Here is a 23,683-nt window from a genome sequence, read left to right on the forward strand (position 1 = left end):
AATGCTCAGTTGCTCATTGCTCGGGTCGAGCAAATCGTAATGCTCGGGTTCTCGACCCGAGCAATGAGCCCAATGTAAGTCAGTGGGAAACTCGAGCATTTTTCCGGCGGCTTCCCCATCCTGGAGGTCTGCAGGGGGCCTAAAAATTGGCCAAATCAATGGGAACAGTGCTGAAATGACATGGGAACAGCATGGGGAAGACCCCTGGAAGCATCTCTGACTCCCAGGTCACTGCTGGGAACAATGTTGTCAGAGTATTACGCCACTTTTATGGACTGACAGTAAAACATACAAAAACAAAACCAAAATGGATTTTCCTGGATAAAACGTTAAGCCTCATTCTTTCCAGGGAAGTGACTTGTATATAAGGCAAAAAAAAAACACAGCAAAAATGCTCCTCCACACCTTGTACTATGTTCACACGTAGCGTTTTTGATGCATTTTTGCACTTTTACATTGCTTTCAACAGTGAAAAAAGCATTCACCAGTAAATGTAATTTTAACATTTTACTACCTTATCTGCCCATGTGGTGTGTGAGACATGATCAGACACATCCTGTTTCATTTATGAAGGAGGCAATCTGAAAGTCACAAAGCCTATTTTTACAGGGCCATCAGGCTGCCCTTTCTATTGTTAAAGGGACAGCAGTCGGCCCCCACTATTGTTAGAGGGCCATCAGCCTGCTATGCTTTGTTTTTCCCATTATTAACGAGTGGGTCTCCTTTACTGTTATGGCATATGCAGTGACTGCAAGGGATGTCAAAAATTTGGATGCACCCCAATACCCCTTTGAAGAGATATAGAGGAGGGCCTCAGTAAAAAAAATGTTCTCATTATAAAGGAGTGGGTCTCCTATAATGGTAATGCCCATGCAGTGACTGCCAAAAAATTGGACGCACTCCAATACCCCTTTGAAGAAACGTAGAGGAGGTCCTCATTAAAAAAAAATTGTTACCATTGTTAAGGAGTGGGTCTCCTATACTGGTAGGAAAAAATAACCCCTGGGGGGTACACATAAACATACTGTATAACATAAAAAATTTCCTATGGGCATCATAAACACCCTTAAAAAAATGATGTAGTTGTTGCATCACGGTCTCCCTGGTGATATGGTGGAGGAGGATGAGGAGAAGGAGGAGGACAACAAAAAATAGACAAAATCAGGAAGTGTATACCCATCTCTGGGTGTGAAGAGGTGCATGGGAATAGACCCACTCAAGAAAAACACTGGATTTGACTTTATGTTCCACTGCTATCATGCGGTTGTGTTGAGAAGTCTGGCCCAATCCAGCCCTTGTTCATTTTTATAAGAGTCAGCCTGTCAGCATTTCCATTTGACAGGTGGATGCGCTTATCAGTTATAATATCCCTGACGGCACTAAAAACCCGCTCTGACAAAACGCTAGCGGCAGGGCAGGCCAAGACCTCCAAGGTTTAGAGAGCCAGTTCATGCCACATGTCCAGCTTGGATACCGAACAGTTATAAGGCACAGAGGAATCACAGAGGACATTGGTATGATCGGCAAGGTACTCCTTTAGCATCTTCCCAAACTTTTCTCACCTTGTCAGAGTACCCTGCGCATCAGGGCCTGGACTCTGGGAGGGGCTGAGAAAACTGTCCCACACCTTTGACAATGTCCCTCTTCCTCTGCTGCATTGTATTTGTGTCTCCCTCGCCTGTACTTCTTGGTTGTCCAATGAACTGTGACCTATGACATCAGCGTTTTCAGATGGGAATTTTTTTAATAATTCCACAACAAGGGCCTTATGGTGCTGAAAAATTTTATTAGGCCTCTCCGCCATGGGAAGGAGAGATAGAAAGTTCTCCTTGTAGCGTGGGTCTAGAAGTGTCACCAACCAGTATTTACTGTCACCCAAAATGTGTACAACATGAGGGTCACGGGAAAGGCAATGAAACATAAAATCAGCCATGTGTGTCAGACTGCCAACAGGCAAGACTTCGCTGTCCTGACCAAGAGGACGACTGTCCATGCTCTCCTCCTCCTTCTCCCTCTCCTCAGGCCATCTACGCTGAACAGAAGGTATGACAGTTGTGTGGGTAGTACCGTCTGTGGCGCAGGAAACCAGCTCCTGTTCCTCCTCTTCCTCCTCATTATCACCGAATCCGCATTGGGATGAGATGAGGCTGGGCTGTGTGGAATCGCCCTGTATGGTTCCTTGCTCCATCTCATCGTGTTCCGCTTGCAATGCCTCCTCTTTAATTGTGAGCAGCGAGCATTTCAGTATACAGAGAAGCGGTATGGTGACGCTAATTATGGCATCATCACTGCTCACCATCTTGGTGGAGTCATCAAAGTTTTGGAGGACAACACAGGTGTCTGACATCCATGCCTACTCATCAGATCTTATGTGCAGAGGCTGACCCGAATAACGACGTATGTATTAAAGCTGGTACTCAACAACTGCCCTCTGCTGCTCACAAATCCTTCCCAACAGCTGCAACATTGAGTTCCAATGCATGGTGACATTGCACACCAGTTGGTAAGCTGAAGCACGGCGAGGGCGGCGGAAGCTGTAGGTGTGCCCAAAAATGGGCACACATGCATTGTACTTTGACAAGTAGCTCAGGCAGATCTGGGTAGGTTTTGAGAAAACACTGAACCACTAGGTTGAACATATGGGCCAGGCATGGTACGTATGTGAACTTACCTAGCTTCAGAGCCGCCACCAGGTTCCGGTCATTGTCACACACGACCATGCCTGGCTGTAGGTTCAGCGGTCACAGCCATAGATCTGCCTGCTCTTATATAGCTGTCAACAACTCTGCAGCGCTGTGCCGTTTGTCACCTAAGCATATTAGCTTCAGCACAGCCTGTTGCTGCTTGGCCGAGGCAGTGCTGCGGTCCTTTCAGCTTGTGACTGATGTGGTCATTTCGGAGATGGAGGCTGAGAAGGTGCAGGAGGTGTAGATGTAGGGGCAACCCTGATTGACCCAGGGCCAGCAATCCTCGGCGTCGGGAGGACGTGTTCTGTCCAAGAGTCCGACCGGGTCCCGGCTTCCACTATATTAACCCAGTGTGCCTTCAGTGAGATGTACCATCCCTGGCCACAAGCACTTGTCCATGTGTCCGTGGTTAGGCAGACCTTCCAAGTAACTGTGTTGTTGAGGGAATGGGTAATGTTCTAGGACACGTGCCTGTGTAAGGCAGGGGCGTAACACCCAGGAGAAATAGTGACGGTTGGGAACTGAGTACTGAGGGACGACCACCGCCATCAGGTTGCAAAAAGATTCTGTTTCCATGAGCCGAAAAGGCAATATTTCAAGTGCAAGCATTTGTGAAATGTGGGAGTTTAGTAGTGTGAGCTTTGAGTCATTGGCTGTGTATTGCGCCTGCGTTCAAAGGACTGGGGTAGGGACTACTGAATGCTACCCGCCTTGTGTCTGTGGCCAACCCACTGCTTGTTCCTGCCTGTTGTGGTGCTATGTCTCCATCCCCCTCTTCGCTGCTGTCCTTGCTATGCATGTCACCATGCCTCACTGGGTCAGTGACTTCATCGTCTACCACCTCGTCTTCCACGTACGCACCCTGGGCCTCCTCCTGACTTGGTGGCAATTGTGTCTCATCATCATCATCATCCACCTCTTGCGACAGTTTCCCATCATTGCCTTTGTGTGACCGTGGCTGCTCAAATATTTAGGCATCGCTAAATGCGATCTCCTCTTGCCTCGCTTGAAACGGGCCAGGCGAGAGGCCCGAATCTATAAATGGAAAAGTGAACAGCTCTTCGGAGTGTTCAAGTGTGGCATCACTCGGCATGGTGGGGGGAAGGAGGATCAGGGTGAAGAATATGTGGTCCAGACTCACGGCTACTGACACTGGTCCATGTGGAAGACAGGGTAGTGATAGTGGCAAACTGACTGGAATCATTATCTGCTATCCAACTAGCAACCATTTCACACTGCTTTGGCTTCAAGAGTGGTATTCCGCGGTCCCCTACAAATTGGGACAGGAAGGTAGTTTGACATGATGTGGGTGTATGTTGTGCTCCCTCAGCAGGCACAGTTTCATCTTGCCCATGGCCTCGTCCTCTGCGTGCACCATCACCATCACATCCACTTCCCCGTCCCGTGCTACGCGCCTTGCCTATTTTAATTGGAGAATAATATTTGCCACGCTCCACAAAATGTCTGTATTATAACCGCAGTAATATGGGATCATGCGTTATGACCATGGTTTTAGGCAGTGGCCTTGTATTGTGGTATCGGTCAGCGACCAAGTGTGAATAGGTTCAACAACACACAGCTGGCAGACTTGAAATGGAGGGTAATATTTGGCACACTCCAAAAAATGTCACGATTATTACGGAAGTAATATCGGATCACATCTGATGATGGACAAGTTTCTCTGCTTCCACAATACAGCAATGTGAATAAAATTAAACAAATCTGGCTGTATTCTGCTAACAAGCGAATCAAGCAGTAAAAGTGGTGTACTATACTGCTTTTTACGCAAATAATTAGGATTGTAAGCAAAAAAAAAATTACCCCTGATATCTAGGGCTATGGATATCTGTAACAGCAGCAGAGCAGACGGAACGTCAATGGACCCTATTCTGCTGTATACACTGTCCACAAATTCTGCCTGCCTAAGGGTATGTGCAGACTATCCGGAGCTAGCTGCGGCCCCGAGGCTGCGGAGGAGCCGCCTCTGGCTTCAGCTCATTATGCAAATGAGCGTCAGCCTCTTTTTTTTTTTTCTCACATGCAGACTTTCCCCATAGAGTTTAGGTCTATGGGGAAAGCCCGCATGCGGACCAGCAGGAGAAACTGACATGCTCCGGTCTGGAAAGACTAGTCAGTTTCCACGGGTGTGCCACAAACGCATAGTGGGCATGGGATTTGTATAAATCCCATCCACCATGCTGTAACATCTGGCCGCTGCGGATTGCACTCAGCACACTTGCACTGCGTCCAATCCGCAGTGAACACTGATCGTCTGCACATACCCTAACTCCTGCTATCACCAGTAATAATATATGCAGCTGGATTAGTCCTTAGACTGTTAGATGAGATATATATACAGTGCTGGCCAAAAGTATTGGCACCCCTGCAATTCTGTCAGATAATACTCAGTTTCTTCCTGAAAATGATTGCAATCACAAATTCTTTGGTATTATTCTCTTCATTTAATTTGCTTGCAAGGAAAAAAAACAAAAGAGAATGAAGCAAAAATCAAATCATTGATCATCTCACACAAAACTCCAAAAATGGGCTGGACAAAAGTATTGGCACCCTCAGCCTATTACTTGGTTGCACAACCTTTAGCCAAAATAACTGCGAACAACCGCTTCCGGTAACCATCAATGAGTTTCTTACAATGCTCTGCTGGAATTGTAGACCATTCTTCTTTGGCAAACTGCTCCAGGTCCCTGATATTTGAAGGGTGCCTTCTCCAAACTGCCATTTTGAGATCTCTCCACAAGTGTTCTATGGGATTCAGGTCTGGACTCATTGCTGGCCACCTTAGAAGTCTCCAGTGCTTTCTGTCAAACCATTTTATAGTGCTTTTGGAAGTGTGTTTTGGGTCATTGTCCTGCTGGAAGACCCATGACCTCTGAGGGAGACCCAGCTTTCTCACACTGGGCCCTACATTATGCTGCAAAATTTGTTGGTAGTCTTCAGACTTCATAATGCCATGCACACGGTCAAGCAGTCCAGTGCCAGAGGCAGCAAAGCAACCCCAAAACATCAGGGAACCTCCGCCATGTTTGACTGTAGGGACCGTGTTCTTTTCTTTGAATACCTCTTTTTTTCCTGTACACTCTATGTTGATGCTTTTTCCCAAAAAGCTCTACTTTTGTCTCATCTGACCAGAGAACATTCTTCCAAAATGTTTTAGGCTTTCTCAGGTAAGTTTTGGCAAACTCCAGCCTGGCTTTTTTATGTCTCGGGGTAAGAAGTGGGGTCTTCCTGGGTATCCTACCATACAGTCCCTTTTCATTCAGACGCCGACGGATAGTACGGGTTGACACTGTTGTACCCTCGGACTGCAGGGCAGCTTGAACTTGTTTGGATGTTAGTCGAGGTTCTTTATCCACCATCCGCACAATCTTGCATTGAAATCTCTCGTCAATTTTTCTTTTCCATCCACATCTAGGGAGGTTAGCCACAATGCCATGGGCTTTAAACTTCTTGATGACACTGTGCACGGAAGACACAGGAACATTCAGGTCTTTGGAGATGGACTTGTAGCCTTGAGATTGCTCATGCTTCCTCACAATTTGGTTTCTCAAGTCCTCAGACAGTTCTTTGGTCTTCTTTCTTTTCTCCATGCTCAATGTGGTACACACAAGGACACAGGACAGAGGTTGAGTCAACTTTAATCCATGTTAACTGGCTGCAAGTGTGATTTAGTTATTGCCAACACCTGATAGGTGCCACAGGTAAGTTACAGGTGCTGTTAATTACACGAATTAGAGAAGCATCACATGATTTTTCAAAGGGTGCCAATACTTTTGTCCACCCCCTTTTTTAGGTTTGGTGTGGAATTATATCCAATTTGGCTTTAGAACAATTCTTTTTGTGTTTTTTTCATTGAAGACAAATTAAATGAAGAGAATAATACCAAAGAATTTGTGATTGCAATCATTTTCAGGAAGAAAGTGAGTATTATCTGACAGAATTGCAGGGGTGCCAATACTTTTGGCCACCACTGTATATCTTGCTGTGGAATACCTATACCTAACTAATAAACTGCCAATTCTCTCCCTCACTCAGCTGCATCTCTCCCTACTCTGTCTGTATGAAGCATAGACTGTGATGAGCATAAGGTCTGATGTAGACCCGATGATGCTATGCGGCCAGCCAATCACTGTAATGCCACAACCAACATGGTTGTGGCATTACAGTGAGTGGCATGCAATCCCTGCATGTTTATATCTGCCTGCTTCACTAATAGAAATTGCGCAGTAAGCATCCAGTGATGTACACGCTTCCATGCTATTTTTGAAAGCATGGGTTAAAAATATATGATTGTGGGTGTATATACCACGGTAGTAGTGGTCATGTGACTGCACTGTGATTTTAAGGACTGTGGGCGGGTACATAGCTGCAGTAGCGGTCATTTGACCACATTCTGTGCAATGTGTAGGGTTTGTATCCCGGTTGCTATGGTTGCAGGGGTCAAGTGGGCAGTGATGTCAGTTCCTGGGCATGGTAATTACAGAGTGCGGTCATGTGACCGCATACACTGTGTGATAGCTTGTGCACTTATAACATACAAGGGATAGGAGGTTGTGATAGTTTCTTTGGTGTCCATGGAGATGACGCTCTGTAGTATCGGCGTCTCTGCCCCCTGACAGGTAGAGATGCCGTCCCTCTTACCGCCGTGCTCCCCGCTCGGCGTCCTCCAGCTCTCCTGCTTCTGCTGCTGCCGGCGTGCGCAGCTTCCCAGGCACCGTGCTTACGGCGCGCGCGCGCTCCCTCCCTCTTAAAGGGGCTGCACGTGCCGTCCTAAGGAGTCCCCGGCCAATGGCCGGAGGACCTCTTATATCAAAGGCACCTCCTTCAAAATGGAGGTGCCCGTGCAAGGTTGTAGCTTTGTGTGTTAAACTCTGCTTCAGCCCTCAGGTCCCGCTGCTGGCCTGACTACCAGTCCAGTCCGCCAGCCTGACTATCAGTCCAGTCCGCCAGCCTGACTACCAGTCCAGTCCGCCAGCCTGACTACAAGTCCAGTCAGCCAGCCTGACTACCAGTTCAGTCCGCCAGCCTGAGTACCAGTCCTGTCCGTCAGCCTGACTACCAGTCCTGTCCGCCAGCCTGACTACCAGTCCTGTCCGCCAGCTTTTCTACTCTCCAGCCCGACCGTCTGTCTACAGTCCAGTCCGCCAGTCTGTCTATGGGCCCTGCCCCCCTGCTTACCTGGAAGCACCTGCCTGTTACCTGCCGTGCCTACCAGCCAGCCTACCTGGAGGCTCCTGCTTGTTACCTGCCGTGTCTGCCAGTCCATCTACCCGGATCACCCGTCAGCCTGCCTGCCATGCTCATCTGCTGTACCGGTCAGTCCCTGCCTTCTGACCCGTGGGAGTCACCTGCTCTCATACAAGGTCTGGCCCAGAGTAGCACCTGGTCCCTCTGCTTGGTCCTTCCCTGGTCACGGAGTCGATTGAACCGCCGTATGACCTTGGTCAGTCCGAGTTGATACCTAGTTACGCCCCTCTGGTCCCTCCTTGCACCGCAGCACAGAATTTCCACCATCCGGATCCATAACACGCTCTATGAGGGGATTGGTTCATTTTATCCATGCCACCAGGTGATATATATTTTTAGTATGAAGGTTGTTCATCTATGACCCTACATAAGGTGATTGGTGATCGGTGTCCGGGACGATGATGCATCTCACTGATTGGTTAGTGGGCGGTTTACACCTAAGATAAATATGTTTACATACTTGTTAAGCATTATATGTTCCATCTATCTATGTAACGATATATTGCTATAATGTTTGTGTATATTTTGAAATACTCTGATGTATGATATTTTATATGTATATGATGATGTTTTAGTCGGTGGGCCTTGTGTAGTGATTGGTCTATGTTTGTTCACCACACTATATATGGCCACCATGTTGGACTATGTGTATGCACTTGATAAAGACTCCTTGGAGTCGAAACGTTGTGTGGTCTTTTTGACATGGCAGAATAAATAAGGTTTCTATCCGTATGACACCCTGAAGTGGACGCTGTCTGTTTTTCCTGCTCTTCTGTGACGAGCATAGGGTCACCGGGTCTGACATAGACCTGATGACGCTGTGCGGCCAGCCAATCACTGTAATGCCACAACCAACATGGCTGCGAAATTAAAGTGAGTGGCAGGCAATCCCTGTTAGAACAGAGGCAAACATTCAGGGCGGGGACTTGAGCTCCCACCCGAACATCCCGGAAGTACTTGCCGAGCATCTCGAGCAGTGAGATGTTCGGACGAGTGCAGAGCAGGAGCGAGCACGCTCGCTCATCACTATTAGTTAACTAAAATCATAAATTAAAAATAGGTACAACAAATAAGGTATTCACAACATACATATAAGTAGTTAATATAAGTGAAAGGTTACTGGGACTTTTTTTTAATTAGAAACCTATTTGCTGTGTTAAATATTTGGAATGGAGATGTTGGTACCTAGAGCATCTACCACTAAAATGCAATTTTTTTCTATATTTTAGAAGCAATCATGATATAGCCATATGATAAATATATTGTGCACTAGGTAAGTGTCATTTTCTTCCAGTACCTTGCATTGCAGATGTCCTCATATAATACAGCATTTAGCAGCAGATTTTCTCACACTGAGCTAAACTGAATCTGATCAGACAAAATCTAACGTTGCAGCTACAACTTTTAGTCTCATTTGAATACAAGATCAGCATTTGTGAAAAAAACCCTGTTCGAGACAACACTTGTGAAATGGTTCCATTCATGCGCTAGATAAAACTAGAATATAGGACATTTTAGGAGATTTAGGAGGCTTTGGACAACCCTCAGCACTAAATACTTAAATGCATATGCAAAGTTATCAAGACTTTTCTGCCAGTATGTTGGCATAACAATTGCAAATTTAGTAGCATATTGTTTTTGCTTAAAAAATTTAGATTTTTTTTATTTATTTTACACCCATCTTGACAATTTCCAAAAGGGGATGGGAACTGTGACTTTTTAAAAGTCAGAGTTCTCGCCTTATTAGATGTGTTATGTAATTGTGTTGAGGAAATAGCTTAAGACCGAAGTGTTATATCCAAAGATGCACCAAATTTATCAAATATTGTGATACTTTTTGAGAAATTTGATTCAGATAATGGCAACGCTCCAAAAGTGACTTAAAATTTTTACGGATTGTAAAATCTCCCCAAAATATACTAAGGCAATGTCCTCTATCTCACATGGTAGATTACATTCTGTTATCTCAAAAACACTTACCTGAATAACTTCAATTGTTTTGCAAGCTTGGGTTTCTTCCAAGTAATTTTTCGGCTGTGGAATCCAAGGAAAAAAACTCTTGCATATCCTAGAAGAACGCAGATCTCTGCTATTGATATTGAATTTCAAAAGTTTGAAAAATTTGGCATGGGCTAAATACAAAATTTTTGCTGCATGACATTTCCATGACTCTTTCTTCTGTTTTTCCTTTTTTTTAAGTGGCTGCATGAATGGCATTATACTCAGAATTTATTTTCCTTCCTACTAAATTGCTTGCAACTGCAGCTGCCTGCAGCTAAGGAATTGCTTACGGATTTCTACAGCTTCCATTGAACTAGCTAAATACATTTTAGACAGAAATAATCTTACAAACTTTATGTCCATTAATTTGAACATTATTTTTTAGTCATCTCGTTATATTTATGCCAACATTTACTTATACTCTTATTAAAAATGAAATGTTACCTCTTGTAGAGAATGCCGATAATAATTGTAAGCAAGATTATAAAGCCAGAGAGCCCCAATAAGATAATCAATATTCTTTCAGGTTTTCCTGGCTGTTTTTTGGGAGCATCTAGAATGAAAAGAAAATAAGGTAAAACACCAATAAACATGCTGAAGCATCAGTTACAAGACACCATGTAAAGGGTAGCTAAGTTTTCAATAGTTTTCTTCCTATCACCTATGACTGCACCACCTGAGAGAAGAATTCCACTCTTCAAGGACAGGAAACCTACAGAATAAAAGGGCGGCGCCTCTCCACTGCATCAGTTGGTTTCCTGTCCTTGGTGTTGGAACCTACATCCTGGAGTTGTCCAGAGGCATGATCGCCATGAGACATGAAGACTTGCCCTGGCCCGGTCGCCTGGGTAGCGGTATGGCACTGCTGCGGCTGAAACAGGTGGCTCCTAGAGGCACCACAACAGTTCCAAAGGGGAAATCAGCTGATGTGTCTGCCAGCCGCCACCTTGTCCCGTGCCTGTGCATGTGCAAGGCACGCAGATTTGTGAAAGCATGTCCTAATGATGAGTGCGCCGGTAACTTCAGGACCAATCAGCTGGTGAGTGGACGCTGGACGGTGGCGGCATAGTAAACTGATATGTCTGCCAGCCGCCGCATTGTCCTGGGCCTGCACATGCTCAAGGCATGCCGATCTGTGAAAGTGCACCCTGATCACAAGCACACTGTAGACATCAGGAACACTGAAATTATGGATCCACTTCCAGGGTATGGCAGGGGAGTCACCGATTTTGAATGGCAGTGCTCTGTTTGGTGGTGTATTGACGGCCGGATGAAAGCTGCGATAAGCCCATAGGAGGACCGACTACGTGACAGCTTGTGAAGACCCTCCCCAGCAGCAGTGCCAGGAAAGTTGGATTGCACCAGCAGGATGGATGAGTCCACAGCCTCCAAAGGGGATCAATCGGAAGAAATGATTCCTCCTCATAATCCCATACCAAAATGGCTTTTGAGTGGTAAGTGACCTCCGTGAATGTTCACCTTGAAATTGGGGATTCTTGTCATTTTCCTTGTTAGGGAAAACGTAGGAAGTGTGTGACAAAAAAACAAGTTCAGGGAATGTTCACTGTACAAGGCAAGGTTACCAAACTAAGGATGTCAATGTCCATTCAAAACTGAATGGGCCTTCCTTGGCCAGATTGCAGCCGCTACACAGTTGAGGCGGGACCAATACCAGCCTGGGAATCTGGCTGAGAATCCCTGGTTCTGTTGATGCAAAGAGAGGTTATGTCAGTCTTCTCTCCACAAGACTATCTGGAGGAGCTGAGAACCCTTCCTGTAAATGACTCATCAAAAGGAGTTAAAAAAAAACCTGAAAGGAAGGGATTTTTACCCTCATCCACAGAGTGCAAATATCCCCTGAGGAGGATTCCTTGGCTATATGTAAATTGAATGTAAATTTGATGTGGACATTTCAGAAGCATCAAGATAGGCGATGTTACTCTTTGAAAATATGGGAGCTCTAAAAGGCCCCTTGATAGGGAGGTGGAAGTCTCCAGAAGAGAGCTTGGGAATCCTCTGTAGGTTATTTTAAACGATCTATTTCAGAAACATGTACAGCCAGGTCTCTGATGGCATGGCTGTACTGGTTGAAAGGCCAACTAAATATTAAAACAGCAGGGGAAAATATCTTAGCTACTATTACTATGATCAAAAACCTTACCATGTATCAAAGTTGACCTCTGTGTGAATAAGGGCAGACTGAGGCTCCGGTCCCAAACTGGGGTCACCAGCCAAGGGAAGCTTTAAAATGTGTTATCCAGCTCTAGGAAGGGAGGCCACACCCAGGTGTGCACAGAATGCAAAATATACAAAGAAAAAAACACAAAATTTGAGCTTGGTTTACATGCAGCACATACAGTTATATGAAAAAGTTTGGGCACCCCTATTAATCTTAAGCTTAATGTTTTAAGCTTAAAGTTGAAGGACGCATGGATTCCACTCAGTATCAGCAGATTCTTGACAATAATGTTCAAGAATCAGTAATAAAGTTGAAGTTACGCAGGGGATGGATCTTTCAGCAAGACAATGATCCAAAACACCGCTCCAAATCTACTCAGGCATTCATGCAGAGGAACAATTGCAATGTTCTGGAATGGCCATCCCAGTCCCCAGACCTGAATATCATTGAACATCTGTGGGATCATTTGAAGAGGGCTGTCCATGCGACCATCAAACTTAACTGAACTGGAATTGTTTTGTAAAGAGGAATGGTCAAAAATACCTTCATCCAGGATCCAGGAACTCATTAAAAGCTACAGGAAGTGACTAGAGGCTGTTATTTTTGCAAAAGGAGGATCTACTAAATATTAATGTCACTTTTCTGGTGAGGTGCCCATACTTATGCACCTGTCAAATTTTGTTTGAATGCAGATTGCACATTTTCTGTTAGTACAATAAACCTAATTTCAAGGCAGAAACATTACTGTGTCCAACAGTTATTACATATATCAAACTGAAATAGCTGTTGCAAAAACACCAATTTTAAGAAAACATTAAGCTTAAGATTAATAGGGGTGCCCAAACTTTTTCATATGACTGTAAATGCGGGTTCACCTTGTCGCTGGTGGGATAGCTTTCATACTATTTTTGATCAAAAACAGTGTTACTAAGAACCCTATTTTATTTAAATGTACTTGCTTTTTATTTATTAACAGCAAGGTTTTTTGTTTTTTTTATTACTATGATGTAGAGGGTGGCAGCATTTCTGGCTTATGCTCAGATGCGGTTAGCAGCTAAATTAGTGGCTCTGTCTAATGCGGCTCTTCAAGCTCTATGGTGGGAACACTGGCCTGTGGGCATTTAGTCAAACTCCAGACTTTGCTTCATTCCCTGTTATGGAGAATATCTGTTGGACCAGTATTGGATGATAGCTTGGGAAAAGCAGGTGATATTAACATTTCCATCATGTAAGAGGAAAAAGTCCTCACATAGGTCCAGGATAGGAAAGAGAGGGGCTCCACTTTTCCCTATGTTTTAGTACCGGATGCAACCTTCTGGTCAATAATAAACCTTGTAGGGATTCTCTCTCAAAGATAGGCAGGCATTAAGTAGCATACATACAGCCAATGCGGGTTTGGTCCAAATAAGTGCAGTTTTATTGCTTTCTGCAGTTTACACAGCACCATGGAGGTGGGAGGAAGATCATAAACATAAATCCTTGTCCAGGTGCTAACTAAACAACCAGCTATTGGTCATAGCAACCACTGATACTTGTGGTTCTCTGCACACGGCCCTGTGCAGACTCATCTCAGGGAGAGTCTCTAGCCTGTCTCTCTATTCGGATCTGAGATACATCCAGCCTGCTCTGCTTTCCAGCAGTCTGACTAAGGTGAACGCCTAGCCTGATCATGTGCAGAGCTCCCCAGGTGCCCCTAATGAAAACCTGCCAGTATCTTACCCAGTCCTACCTGGCTTTGCTACAACCTGAAGACGCTGAACAGATTCCTGAGAGTTAGATAATTTAAAATGGAATCTATTAGATCGGCTATAAAACTCCTGGTTTCAGATTGCTATATGGTAGTCTAGAATTTAAAGGACATGTACTATCATATTTCATCAGAAATGAAACATCAAAAATTCCAGGGAGTAACTCTCAGCATAAAATGAGAAATCAGACTTTCAGTTTCGGGCCCTTCCCTTCGGTTGTCAATGGGCCCTCGAGGCTTTATGGAGCTTATAGCAGAAATGACAACTCGCTATGAAAGAAAGGAGCATTGGTGATACTTTACCTCAGGGTTCCCCAACTCCGGTTCTCAAGAGCCACCAACAGGTCATGTTTTCAGGATTTCCTTAGTATAGGACAGATGATGGAATTCTTGCCTGTCCAGATGATACAATTATCACCTGGGTAATACTAAGGAAATCCTGAAAACATGACCTGTTGGTGGCTATTGAGGACCAGAGTTGGGAAACACTGCCTTACCTCTACGATTTCCTGATTGTGGACATATCCTTCGAGTGCTGCAGAACTCAATTAAGGGCAACCTTGATAAGGTTTGGTTTGGGTACTCAATTAAAAAAAAAAAAAATCAAGATTAGAACCTAAAAAAGCGCATGTCTTACCCGGTCTTCTACTAGACTCAGTAAATCAAGGGAGAAGGAGGAGAGGAAAGTGTCCTGGTAAGTTTCAAAATTAATAAGCAATCTGGTCACAAGGAAGGTAATATCACTGTAAGGAACTGTAACCTCCTGCATTCCAGTAGTAGCATCATCACAGATACACACCCGTGTGTTGCAATGGGTGGCAAATTTGCTTTGAAGCTGGCTGGAAAAATTTTCTTTTTTTTTCAACGGCGGCTCAATCTCTCCTCTGGTTGGAGATAAAAAATGTATACAGATGAGTTCCTTAGATGAATCAGATATCGTGGGTCATTGCTACAGTTGCAAGCTCTCTGGGATGGGGGATACATCTGGTAAATCTCCTGGGCCAGGGCTGATGGATGAGGGAAGAAAGATCTGATTCCTGCAACTGAAAGAAGCTCTTGGCAGTAAGTGCAGTCTCTAAGAACGCTCCTTTCATTTACACAAGGTCACCACATAAAGGTCTTGTCAGACAACAGGGTAACTGTAGCTTACATAAGCCATCAGTTTGAAACTAGGTCTAGATCCCTAATGACACTGTCTGATCAGATCTTTGGATGGTAGAGTCTCACCTCTTATCTTTAAAAGCACCTCACATTAAGGGGGAAGTGAATTGCAAATAGATTTTTTGAGCCCTATCCAACTGAAACATGGGCAGTGGACTCTAAGTCGGAGTGTGTTTAATTAGATTATGGATCTATGGGGGCTTCCAGACATAGATTTTATTGCAGACACACAGAACAGGAAGGTGAAAAAATTCTGTTCACTGGATCCCAGGGAATAGCGGCGGGCAATGGATGCTTTCCTGCTCAAATGGGATTTCGGTCTGGCATATGCCTCTCCTTCTATGATGCTAGTCCCAGTAATTCTAAAAAGGATTAGGGAATGTTGGGCAAGGGTTATCCTGGTAGCTCTGTTTTTGCCCAAGAGACCTTAGTTTTCCTGGATGAGAATAATGTCAGTCACCAAGCCATGGATCTTGCCAGAAATTCCAGAGCTACTGTTCTAAGGTCCAATTCTACATTCTCTAAGTGTCCAACCTGCATTTAATAGCATGGAATTTGAAAGCCAGCTTCTAAAAGATAGAAAGGAGGAAAGCAATAATGACAAAAATATATGGCAGGACATGCAAGGAATTTCTGAACAGCTCAGGGGCAGGTGTAGAGGACAGAGTACAGCTCAAAACCATTTTTGAATTCCTCTAGAAGGGGCTAGAATAAGGACTATCCACTAGTGCTCTTAGGTCCAGGTATCAGTTCTTGGTGCTTTATATAACTATGATCTGGCCAATAACCAGTGGATTTCTCAGTTCATTAAGGCGAGCTTTGGATCTAAGCCCATTTCCAATACAAAGATGGCACCCTGGGATCTGAATCTGGTGCTCACGGCTCTAACAAAGCCTTCATTTGAACCTATGGATTTTACATCTTTTAAAGTCTTTACACTAAAGACTGTAATCGTGGTGGCCCTGACTTCAGCATGGAAAGTTAAGGTACCGTCACACTTAGCGACGCTACAGCGAACCCGACAACGATACGACCTGGCAGGGATCGTTGCTGCATCGCTATGTGGTCGCTGGTGAGATGTCAAACAGTCAGATCTTCCCAACGATGCAGCAACGATACGGCGACCCGTATAACGATGTCGGCAGTCGTTGGGACCCTGTCACATAGCAGCTACTCTGACGATTCAGACCTCGATGAGGGACGACTTCTCAGTTCTGAGTCGCCAACGAGGTCGTTGGTAAGGTGTCAAACACACCGATGCATGCTACCCAGCGGGACCTCAATGATCAAAAAATGGTCCAGGCCATTTCGACATGACCAGCGATCTCACAGCAGGGGCCTGGTCGCTGCTACGTGTCAAACGTAGCGAGATCGCTGCTGAGGTCGCTGTTGCGTCACAAAACTTGTGACTCAGCAGCGATCTCGCTAGCTATCTCGCTTAGTGTGACGGGGGCTTTAGTGACATTCAAGCTTTGCCTTTTAGTTCTCTGTTTACAGAAGATAGGGTAGTTCTGAAACCGGCCTATCTTCCCAACGTAGCTTCCAAGTTCCATAATTCTGGAGATTTTGCTCCCTTCTTTCTTTGCTAATTCTGGGAATCCAAAGGAAGAACAATATCACACTTTAGATGTTAGGAGAAGTCAAAGTATAACTTAGCTGCAACAACTTGGTAAAGATGTCAGTCGCTTTTTATTTCCTTTCAGGGTTCTTTAAAAAAAAAAAAGGTCTTAAAGCCTCTAAAAGCATGTTAGCTTGATGGATTAAAGGTTAGCTTATTCTGCAAATAATAGGGCAGTTCCAGGAGACCTAAAAGCTCAGTCTACTAGGGCTATTTCAACCTGCTGGGTGGAGAGAGCAGATGTCTCCACTGAGCAAATATGTAAAGCTGTGACACGTTCTTCACCTTGCACCTTCTATAGACACTATAGCCTTGATTTGGGATCTTCTGCTGATCTTTCCTTTAGGCCACGGCCCCACTATCAGTATTTGGTCAGTATTCAGTCAGTATTTTTTTCTCAGGAGTGGGAGACAAAACCAGGAGTGGGTGATAAATGCAGAATTGGTGACTTGTTTCTATTACACCTTTTTCTCTGATTGTTCCTCGCCTGGTTTTGGCTCCCACTCCTGAGAAAAAATGCTGACCGAATACTGACCAAATAGTGGGTCTGTAGCCTTAGGAGAAGGGTTCTACAGGCTGTGGCCCTGCCCAAAGTTTAAAGTTTCTCTGTAAATCTCTCAGCTGTTGCTGTAATAGGTGATAGGAAAAGGCTAAATTTATTACTGGTAATGGGATTTCCAGAGCCTATGACAGCACCCTTATACAACCCCTGGCAAAAATGATGGAATCATCGGGCTCGGAGGATGTTCATTCAGTTGTTTAATGTTGTTGAAAAAAAGCAGATCACAGACATGGCACAAAACTAAAGTCATTTCAAATGGCAACTTTATGGCTTTAAGAAACACTAAAAGAAATCAAGATAAAAAATGTGGTACTCAGTAAGGGTAATTTTTTTCAGACCAAGCAGAGGAAAAAAATTATGTAATCAGTCAATTCTGAGGAAAAAAATATGGAATCGCCCTGTAAATTTTCATTTCTAAAACTAACACCTGCATCAAATTAGATCTGCTCATTAGTTTGCATCTAAAAAGGAGTGATCACACTTTAGAGAGCAGTTGCACCAAGTGGACTGACATGAATCATGGCTCCAACACAAGAGATGTCAATTGAAACAAAGGAGAGGATTATCAAACTCTTAAAAGAAGGTAAATCATCATGCAATGTTGCAAAAGATGTTGGTTGTTCACAGTCAGCTGTGTCTAATATCTCTACCAAATGCTAACAACATGGGAAGGTTGTTAAAGGCAAACATACTGGTAGACCAAGGAAGACATCAAAGCATCAAGACCGGAAACTTAAAGCAATATGTCTCCAAAACAGGAAATGCACAACAAAACAAATGAGGAACGAATGGGAGGAAACTGGAGTCAATGTCTGTGACCGATCTGTAAGAAACCACCTAAAGGAAATGGGATTTACATACAGAAAAGCTAAACAAAAGCCATCATTAACACGTAAACAGAAAAAAACAAGGTTACAATGGGCTAAGGAAAATAAATCGTGGACTGTGGATGACTGGATGAAAGTCATATTCAGTGATGAATCGCGAATCAGCATTGGGCAAGGTGATGATGCTGGAACTTTTTTTGGTGCCGTTCCAATGAGATTTATAAAGATGACTGCATGAAGAGAACATGAAAATTTCCACAGTCATTGATGATATGGGACTGCATGACAGGTAAAGGCACTGGGGAGATGGCTGTCATTACATCTTCAATAAATGCCCAAGTTTACATTGATATTTTGGACAGTTTTCTTATCCCATCAATTGAAAGGATGTTTGGGGATGATGACATCATTTTTCAAGATGATAATGCATCCTGCCATAGAGCAAAAACTGTGAAAACATTCCTTGAAAGAAGACACATAAGGTCAATGTCATGGCCTGCAAATAGTCCGGATCTCAATCCAATTGAAAATCTTTGGTGGAAGTTGAAGAAAATGGTCCATGACAAGGCTCCAACCTGCAAAGCTGATCTGGCAACAGCAATCAGAGAAAGTTGGAGCCAGATTGATGAAGAGTACTGTTTGTCACTCATTAAGTCCATGCCTCAGAGACTGCAAGCTGTTATTAAAGCCAGAGGTGGTGTAACAAAATACTAGTGATGTATTGGAGTGATTGAAGTGTTCTTTTGTGTATTTGTTTTTAATGATTCCATAATTTTTTCCTCAGAATTGAGTGATTCCATAATTTTTTCACTTTGCTTGATCTGAAAAAAATTACCCTTACTGAGTACCACATATTTTATCTTGATTTCTTTTAGTGTTTCTTAAAGCCATAAAGTTGCCATTTGAAATGACTTTAGTTTTGTGCCATGTCTATGATCTGCTTTTTTTCCAACAACATTAAACAACTGAATGAACATCATCCGAGCCTGGTGATTCCATAATTTTTGCCAGGGGTTGTATAATTCCTTACATCACTGGTAACGGTGGTAACTTTGTTTCCTTCATGCTGTGGGATTCATGCAGTGTTTAGAAGAAAAAAAATTATGTTGTTCTTTAACGGTGTATATAAACTATTGAATGGTGGTCTCTGTAAAAAGCCACTTCACTCTCTCCTCCTTTGGATGTAAAGCTATGTTTACACATGTTGGGTTTTTCAGCATTTTTTGCTGCAGATTTTTTAATGCAAATTTTCAGCTGCGTTTTGCAGCACCAGAAAAGTCTATGAGAAACCAGAATTCTCTGTTCACACATCATGTTTTATTTTTGTTGTTGCATATTTTGTGCCTTGGTTAGGTTTTTGGAAAATAGAGCATGTCACTTAATTCAGCGTTTTTTCAGAGTTTTTTCACCCATAGGAAGTAATGGGTAGTAAAAAAACATGATGTGTGAACAGGTTTTGTGCGTTTTTAGTGAAAATAAGCAAGCACAACAATATGTGAAACATTTATTTTTGTGTTTTTACCATCTTGTCTTGGTCTCTGAGATGGTAGTTTGCATAAGGAGAGTTTAATTAAATTAGTTAGTGGTAAATATTAAACATTAGTTAACATTTTTAACTAACACATTAAGGCTATGATGCAGAAATGCTCCGGATTTTTTCGCTTGCAGATTGTACATGCGTTTTTCCTGCGTTGACAAGCGTTTTCCAAGCGATTTTAGTATCACTTGGAAAGTGCTTGACAACTTGATCACACTATATAAATCCATGCAACCGGCATGGATTTATATAGTGTGACCGAAAGAATGGTAAAAAATAAAAAATAAATATTATACTTACCTTCTGATGGCCCCCAGTGTCTTTATCCGATGCGTCCTGGCTTGCCGACAGCTCGCAGTAGACTAAAGGACCTGCCAATGTCAGTGGTCGGGTGACCCATCACATGACTAAATGATGTCACCGCTGGTCCTTGAGTCCACCGCGAGCTGCAGGCAAGCCGAGACAAGGACATCGGGGGGTCATCAGAAGGTAAGTATAATATTTATTTTTTATTTTATTCTTTTTTTTTACAAGTACTATGGTACCCGGGTCTGGAGGAGAGTCTCTTCTTCTCCAAACCCGGGTACCATCCGCACATTGAAACGCATGGAATGCGCATCTGCAGATGCAGTGATGCGGATTCCATGCGGTCCAATGCAAGTCAATGGCGGTGAAAACGCAGCGCTTCCGCAAAATAATTGGTAGTGCTGCGAATTTTTCCGCAATGATAATCCGCAGCGGAAATTTCCGCAGCATGTGCACAGCACATGCGGATTATCATTGGGGACCATGGCAGACCTTCGACCAAGCGTTTTTTATGCGTTTCTGCAGCGGAATTGCTGCTGTGGAAACACTTAAAAAACGCATAGTGGGCACACAACCTAAGAGTCAATTGCTAAAAAAAAGTGATGACCGGATCGTTTGAAATTTGAATTCAACAGTTCGCGCAGATTGCTATGGAAAGTTTGACTCGCAGCAAAGCTTTTTTGCCACAAGTTAAATATTCTTTATTCTGCTCTTTGGTCTTTCCAGACCCAAGAGCATAGGTAGCATAAGATGAAAAAAACAATGTATAATTCAATCAGACAAGCTGTAAATGGTTTATAAGTAAAATGGACCAAATTTAGAAATTTACATCTTATCATAGAACTATTCTGTAGAGTAAATGAGGGTAAATGTGACTGTCATTATGGTGAAAAACGAAATATACCCTAGTCCTCCACTGGGTCATGGAGGCAGCTATTACAGGAACGTGAGTCCAATTTTTCAGGCTCCATTTTGCTGTAATAGCCTTTGAGTTTGAGGAATATAAGCCGAAGCTTTCTCATTGATAAATTCAGGCTACAGAGACCTATGCAGGAATTGTCAGAGATCAGTTTGCCATTACTACAAATATGCTGTAATGTTTATTTCAGCCACAATTTTCAGCTTTTCCTAGACAGTGAAGCCTTTACTTCTAATCTTTACTGTGCAGAATAGTGGAATTCCATATATATAGTATGGCTTTTTGTGACTTGTACAATGAAAACTTACCACATGATATCTCTTCACCCCATTGCCCCCAGTTTGTGTTTAATCCGCAATTATGGTCTCCTTTTGCTCTTATCCTGATTAAACATTTCTTTTCAAAATTTGACAAGGATTGTGGATTGCGCACATTGGAAATTAGCTCCTAAAATGCACAGATATTATACACATTATTGTGGTAAGCATTCATGTCTGGTTTCCAGAGTACAAGCTAAGTAGGTATAAAAGGCAATAATCATGACAAAAAGTGATGGCAGATAACTGGGATATGCCAAGACTTTCTGAATAGTGGGGGTCTGACTTCCAAGACACCACAAATCCTAAATTCAACTTACTTAAAGTGGCTTGCAAAAGTATTCATCCTTTGGCTTTTTACCTACTTTGTTATATTACTGCCTGTGTTTAAATATTTTTGCAATCCAATTTGTATGTGATTCATCAGCACTAAATAGTCTAAGTTGGTGAAGTGAGAAATATATAGGCATAAATTTAATTTATGTGATCAAATAACTAAAAATTGACATGTACATATGTATTCACCCCTTTTGCGATGAAGCCCCTAAAAATTTCTGGTGCAAGCAATTACCTTCATAAGTCATATGCTAAGTGAAAGGAAGTCTACATGTGTGCAATCCAAGTGTTGCATGGTCTTTTCAGTATATACACACCTTTTCTGAAAGCCACAGAGGCTGCAACACCATTAAGCAAGAGGCACCACTAACCAAACAACATGAAGACCAAAGAGATCTCCAAACAAGTCAAGGACAAAGGTGATGAGAAGTACAAGTCAGCTTTGGGTTATAAAAAAAAAAAAAAATATCCCAATCTCTGATGATTCCCCCGAGTACATTCAGATCCATTATCATCAAATGGAAAGAAAAAGTTACCACAAAAAACCTGCCAAGAGAGGGCCACCCACCAAAACTCTCAGCCCGGGCAAGGAGAGCATTAATCAGAGAGGCAGCACAGAGACCAAAGGTAACCCTGAAGGAGCTGCAGAGTTCCCAAGCAGAGACTGGAGTATCTGTCCATATGACCACAGTAAGATGTACACTCCATAGAGGTGGCCTTCATGGAAGAGTGGGCAGAAAAAAGCCTTTACTTACACACAAAAATTGTAAGGCTCGTTTTGAGTTTGCCAAAAGACACGTGGGAGACTCTCCAATTGTATGAAGCAAGGTGCTGTGGTCAAAATGTTACTTTTTGGTCATAAATGTAAACGCTATGTCTGGCACCAAACCAACATAATTTATCACCCCAAGAACACCAACCCCACAGAGAAACATGGTGGTGGAAGTATCATGCTGTGGGGATTTTTTAGGCAATAAGGACAGGGAAAATGGTCCAAGTCGATTGGAAGATGGATGGTGCAAAATACAGGGATATTCTTTTTTTTAAAACAATATCTTTTTATTTGGTTTTTGAAAGTAACAAAATCAAAATGTTTACACAACACAAATAAACTGATTTGAACGTACATTATAAAAGAATAACATAACATACAGGACTAAATAATATATTGAAATATATCCAGACAACTAGGAAAGTATACCAAAGTCAAAGCTTAGTTATATTTTCAGGATGAAAAGCTCTCCAATGTAGGACAAAATAGGCATAGACAAAATCTCCAATGTAGGCATCTTAATAATTTTATATAATACCATTTTTTCAAATACACACCTTCAATTTATTGAATGAATTATTTCTTTCATTGTCGGTATCCCAGAGGATTTCCAATATCTAGTGATCGCAATTTTCACTGATAACAGAAAATGAGCAATACGTATTCTATATTTAGAATCAATAGAATGAATTCCCAATAAGAGCAACGCTAAAGATGGTGAAGGTTGTACTGTGCAGTGAATTAAGGATGAAATCAATTTGAAAACCGCTTGCCAGATGGGGGCTATTAGCGGGCAGGTCCAAAGGATATGGATGAGAGAATCTTTAGAGCCACAGTTACTCCAGCATAACTGCAAGGATGCGGGAAACAGTGTATGTAATCTCACTGGTGTGTAATACCATCTCAACACAGTTTTCATATATGATTCGAAGTAGGAAGCACATGTAAATGTGTGAGCGGCTAATACTAGTGAGCTGGACAGTCGTTATTTCAAAATGTTTTGTTTAAATCCTTTTCCCATGTTAAATAGGGGGTTGACTTAATAAAGAATTTTTTTGTGTCCAATAAATTATATATAGGTGTCACACCCCTTGAAGTAGATGTTGTTTTAGATAAAAAATTAGACCTGAATTTACATTTATCAGATGAAATGAGAACTTCTGTAGTGCGTGTCTTATGCGTAGATATTTATAGAACTCACTATTAAGGATCTTGAAACAAGAGTGTAAGGACTCAAACGTATGGAGAGTATAACCATCAAAGATGTCTTTAATCAGTACTATGCCCCTTTTTTTCCATTCTTGGATGTTTAGGTTTGCCATTAGGATTTCTAGAGTTTCCAATGGGGTTATGGACAAAATAGGAGTGGAAGCGTCCAAACTTTTTTTATGAAAGAGTTTCCAACTTTGTAAGCATGAGATCGTTAGAAGTAATGTGACTAGCTTTCTT

The 23,683-nt window shown here is 42.8% G+C and overlaps 1 protein-coding gene across 2 annotated transcripts in view; it reads right to left on the minus strand.

Moving 5' to 3' along the window:
- Nucleotides 1-23,683, minus strand: part of LOC141228928 (interleukin-5 receptor subunit alpha-like) — a 115,220-nt gene that overhangs the window by 34,911 nt on the left and 56,626 nt on the right. The window contains exons 8-10 of one of the 2 annotated variants that reach the window (XM_073667364.1): nucleotides 21,118-21,256; nucleotides 10,398-10,506; nucleotides 9,933-10,020 (exon numbers count right to left, since the gene is read on the minus strand). In XM_073667364.1, coding sequence (XP_073523465.1) covers nucleotides 9,933-10,020; nucleotides 10,398-10,506; nucleotides 21,118-21,256 — 336 coding nt within the window. The remainder of the gene's footprint in view (nucleotides 1-9,932; nucleotides 10,021-10,397; nucleotides 10,507-21,117; nucleotides 21,257-23,683) is intronic. The other variant, XM_073667365.1, reaches the window with a different exon arrangement.

Source organism: Phyllobates terribilis, unplaced genomic scaffold (genome assembly GCF_046119375.1).
Source record: "Phyllobates terribilis strain yellow unplaced genomic scaffold, ASM4611937v1 Scaffold_2__4_contigs__length_985480577, whole genome shotgun sequence".
NCBI classification, from domain to species: Eukaryota; Metazoa; Chordata; class Amphibia; order Anura; family Dendrobatidae; genus Phyllobates; species Phyllobates terribilis.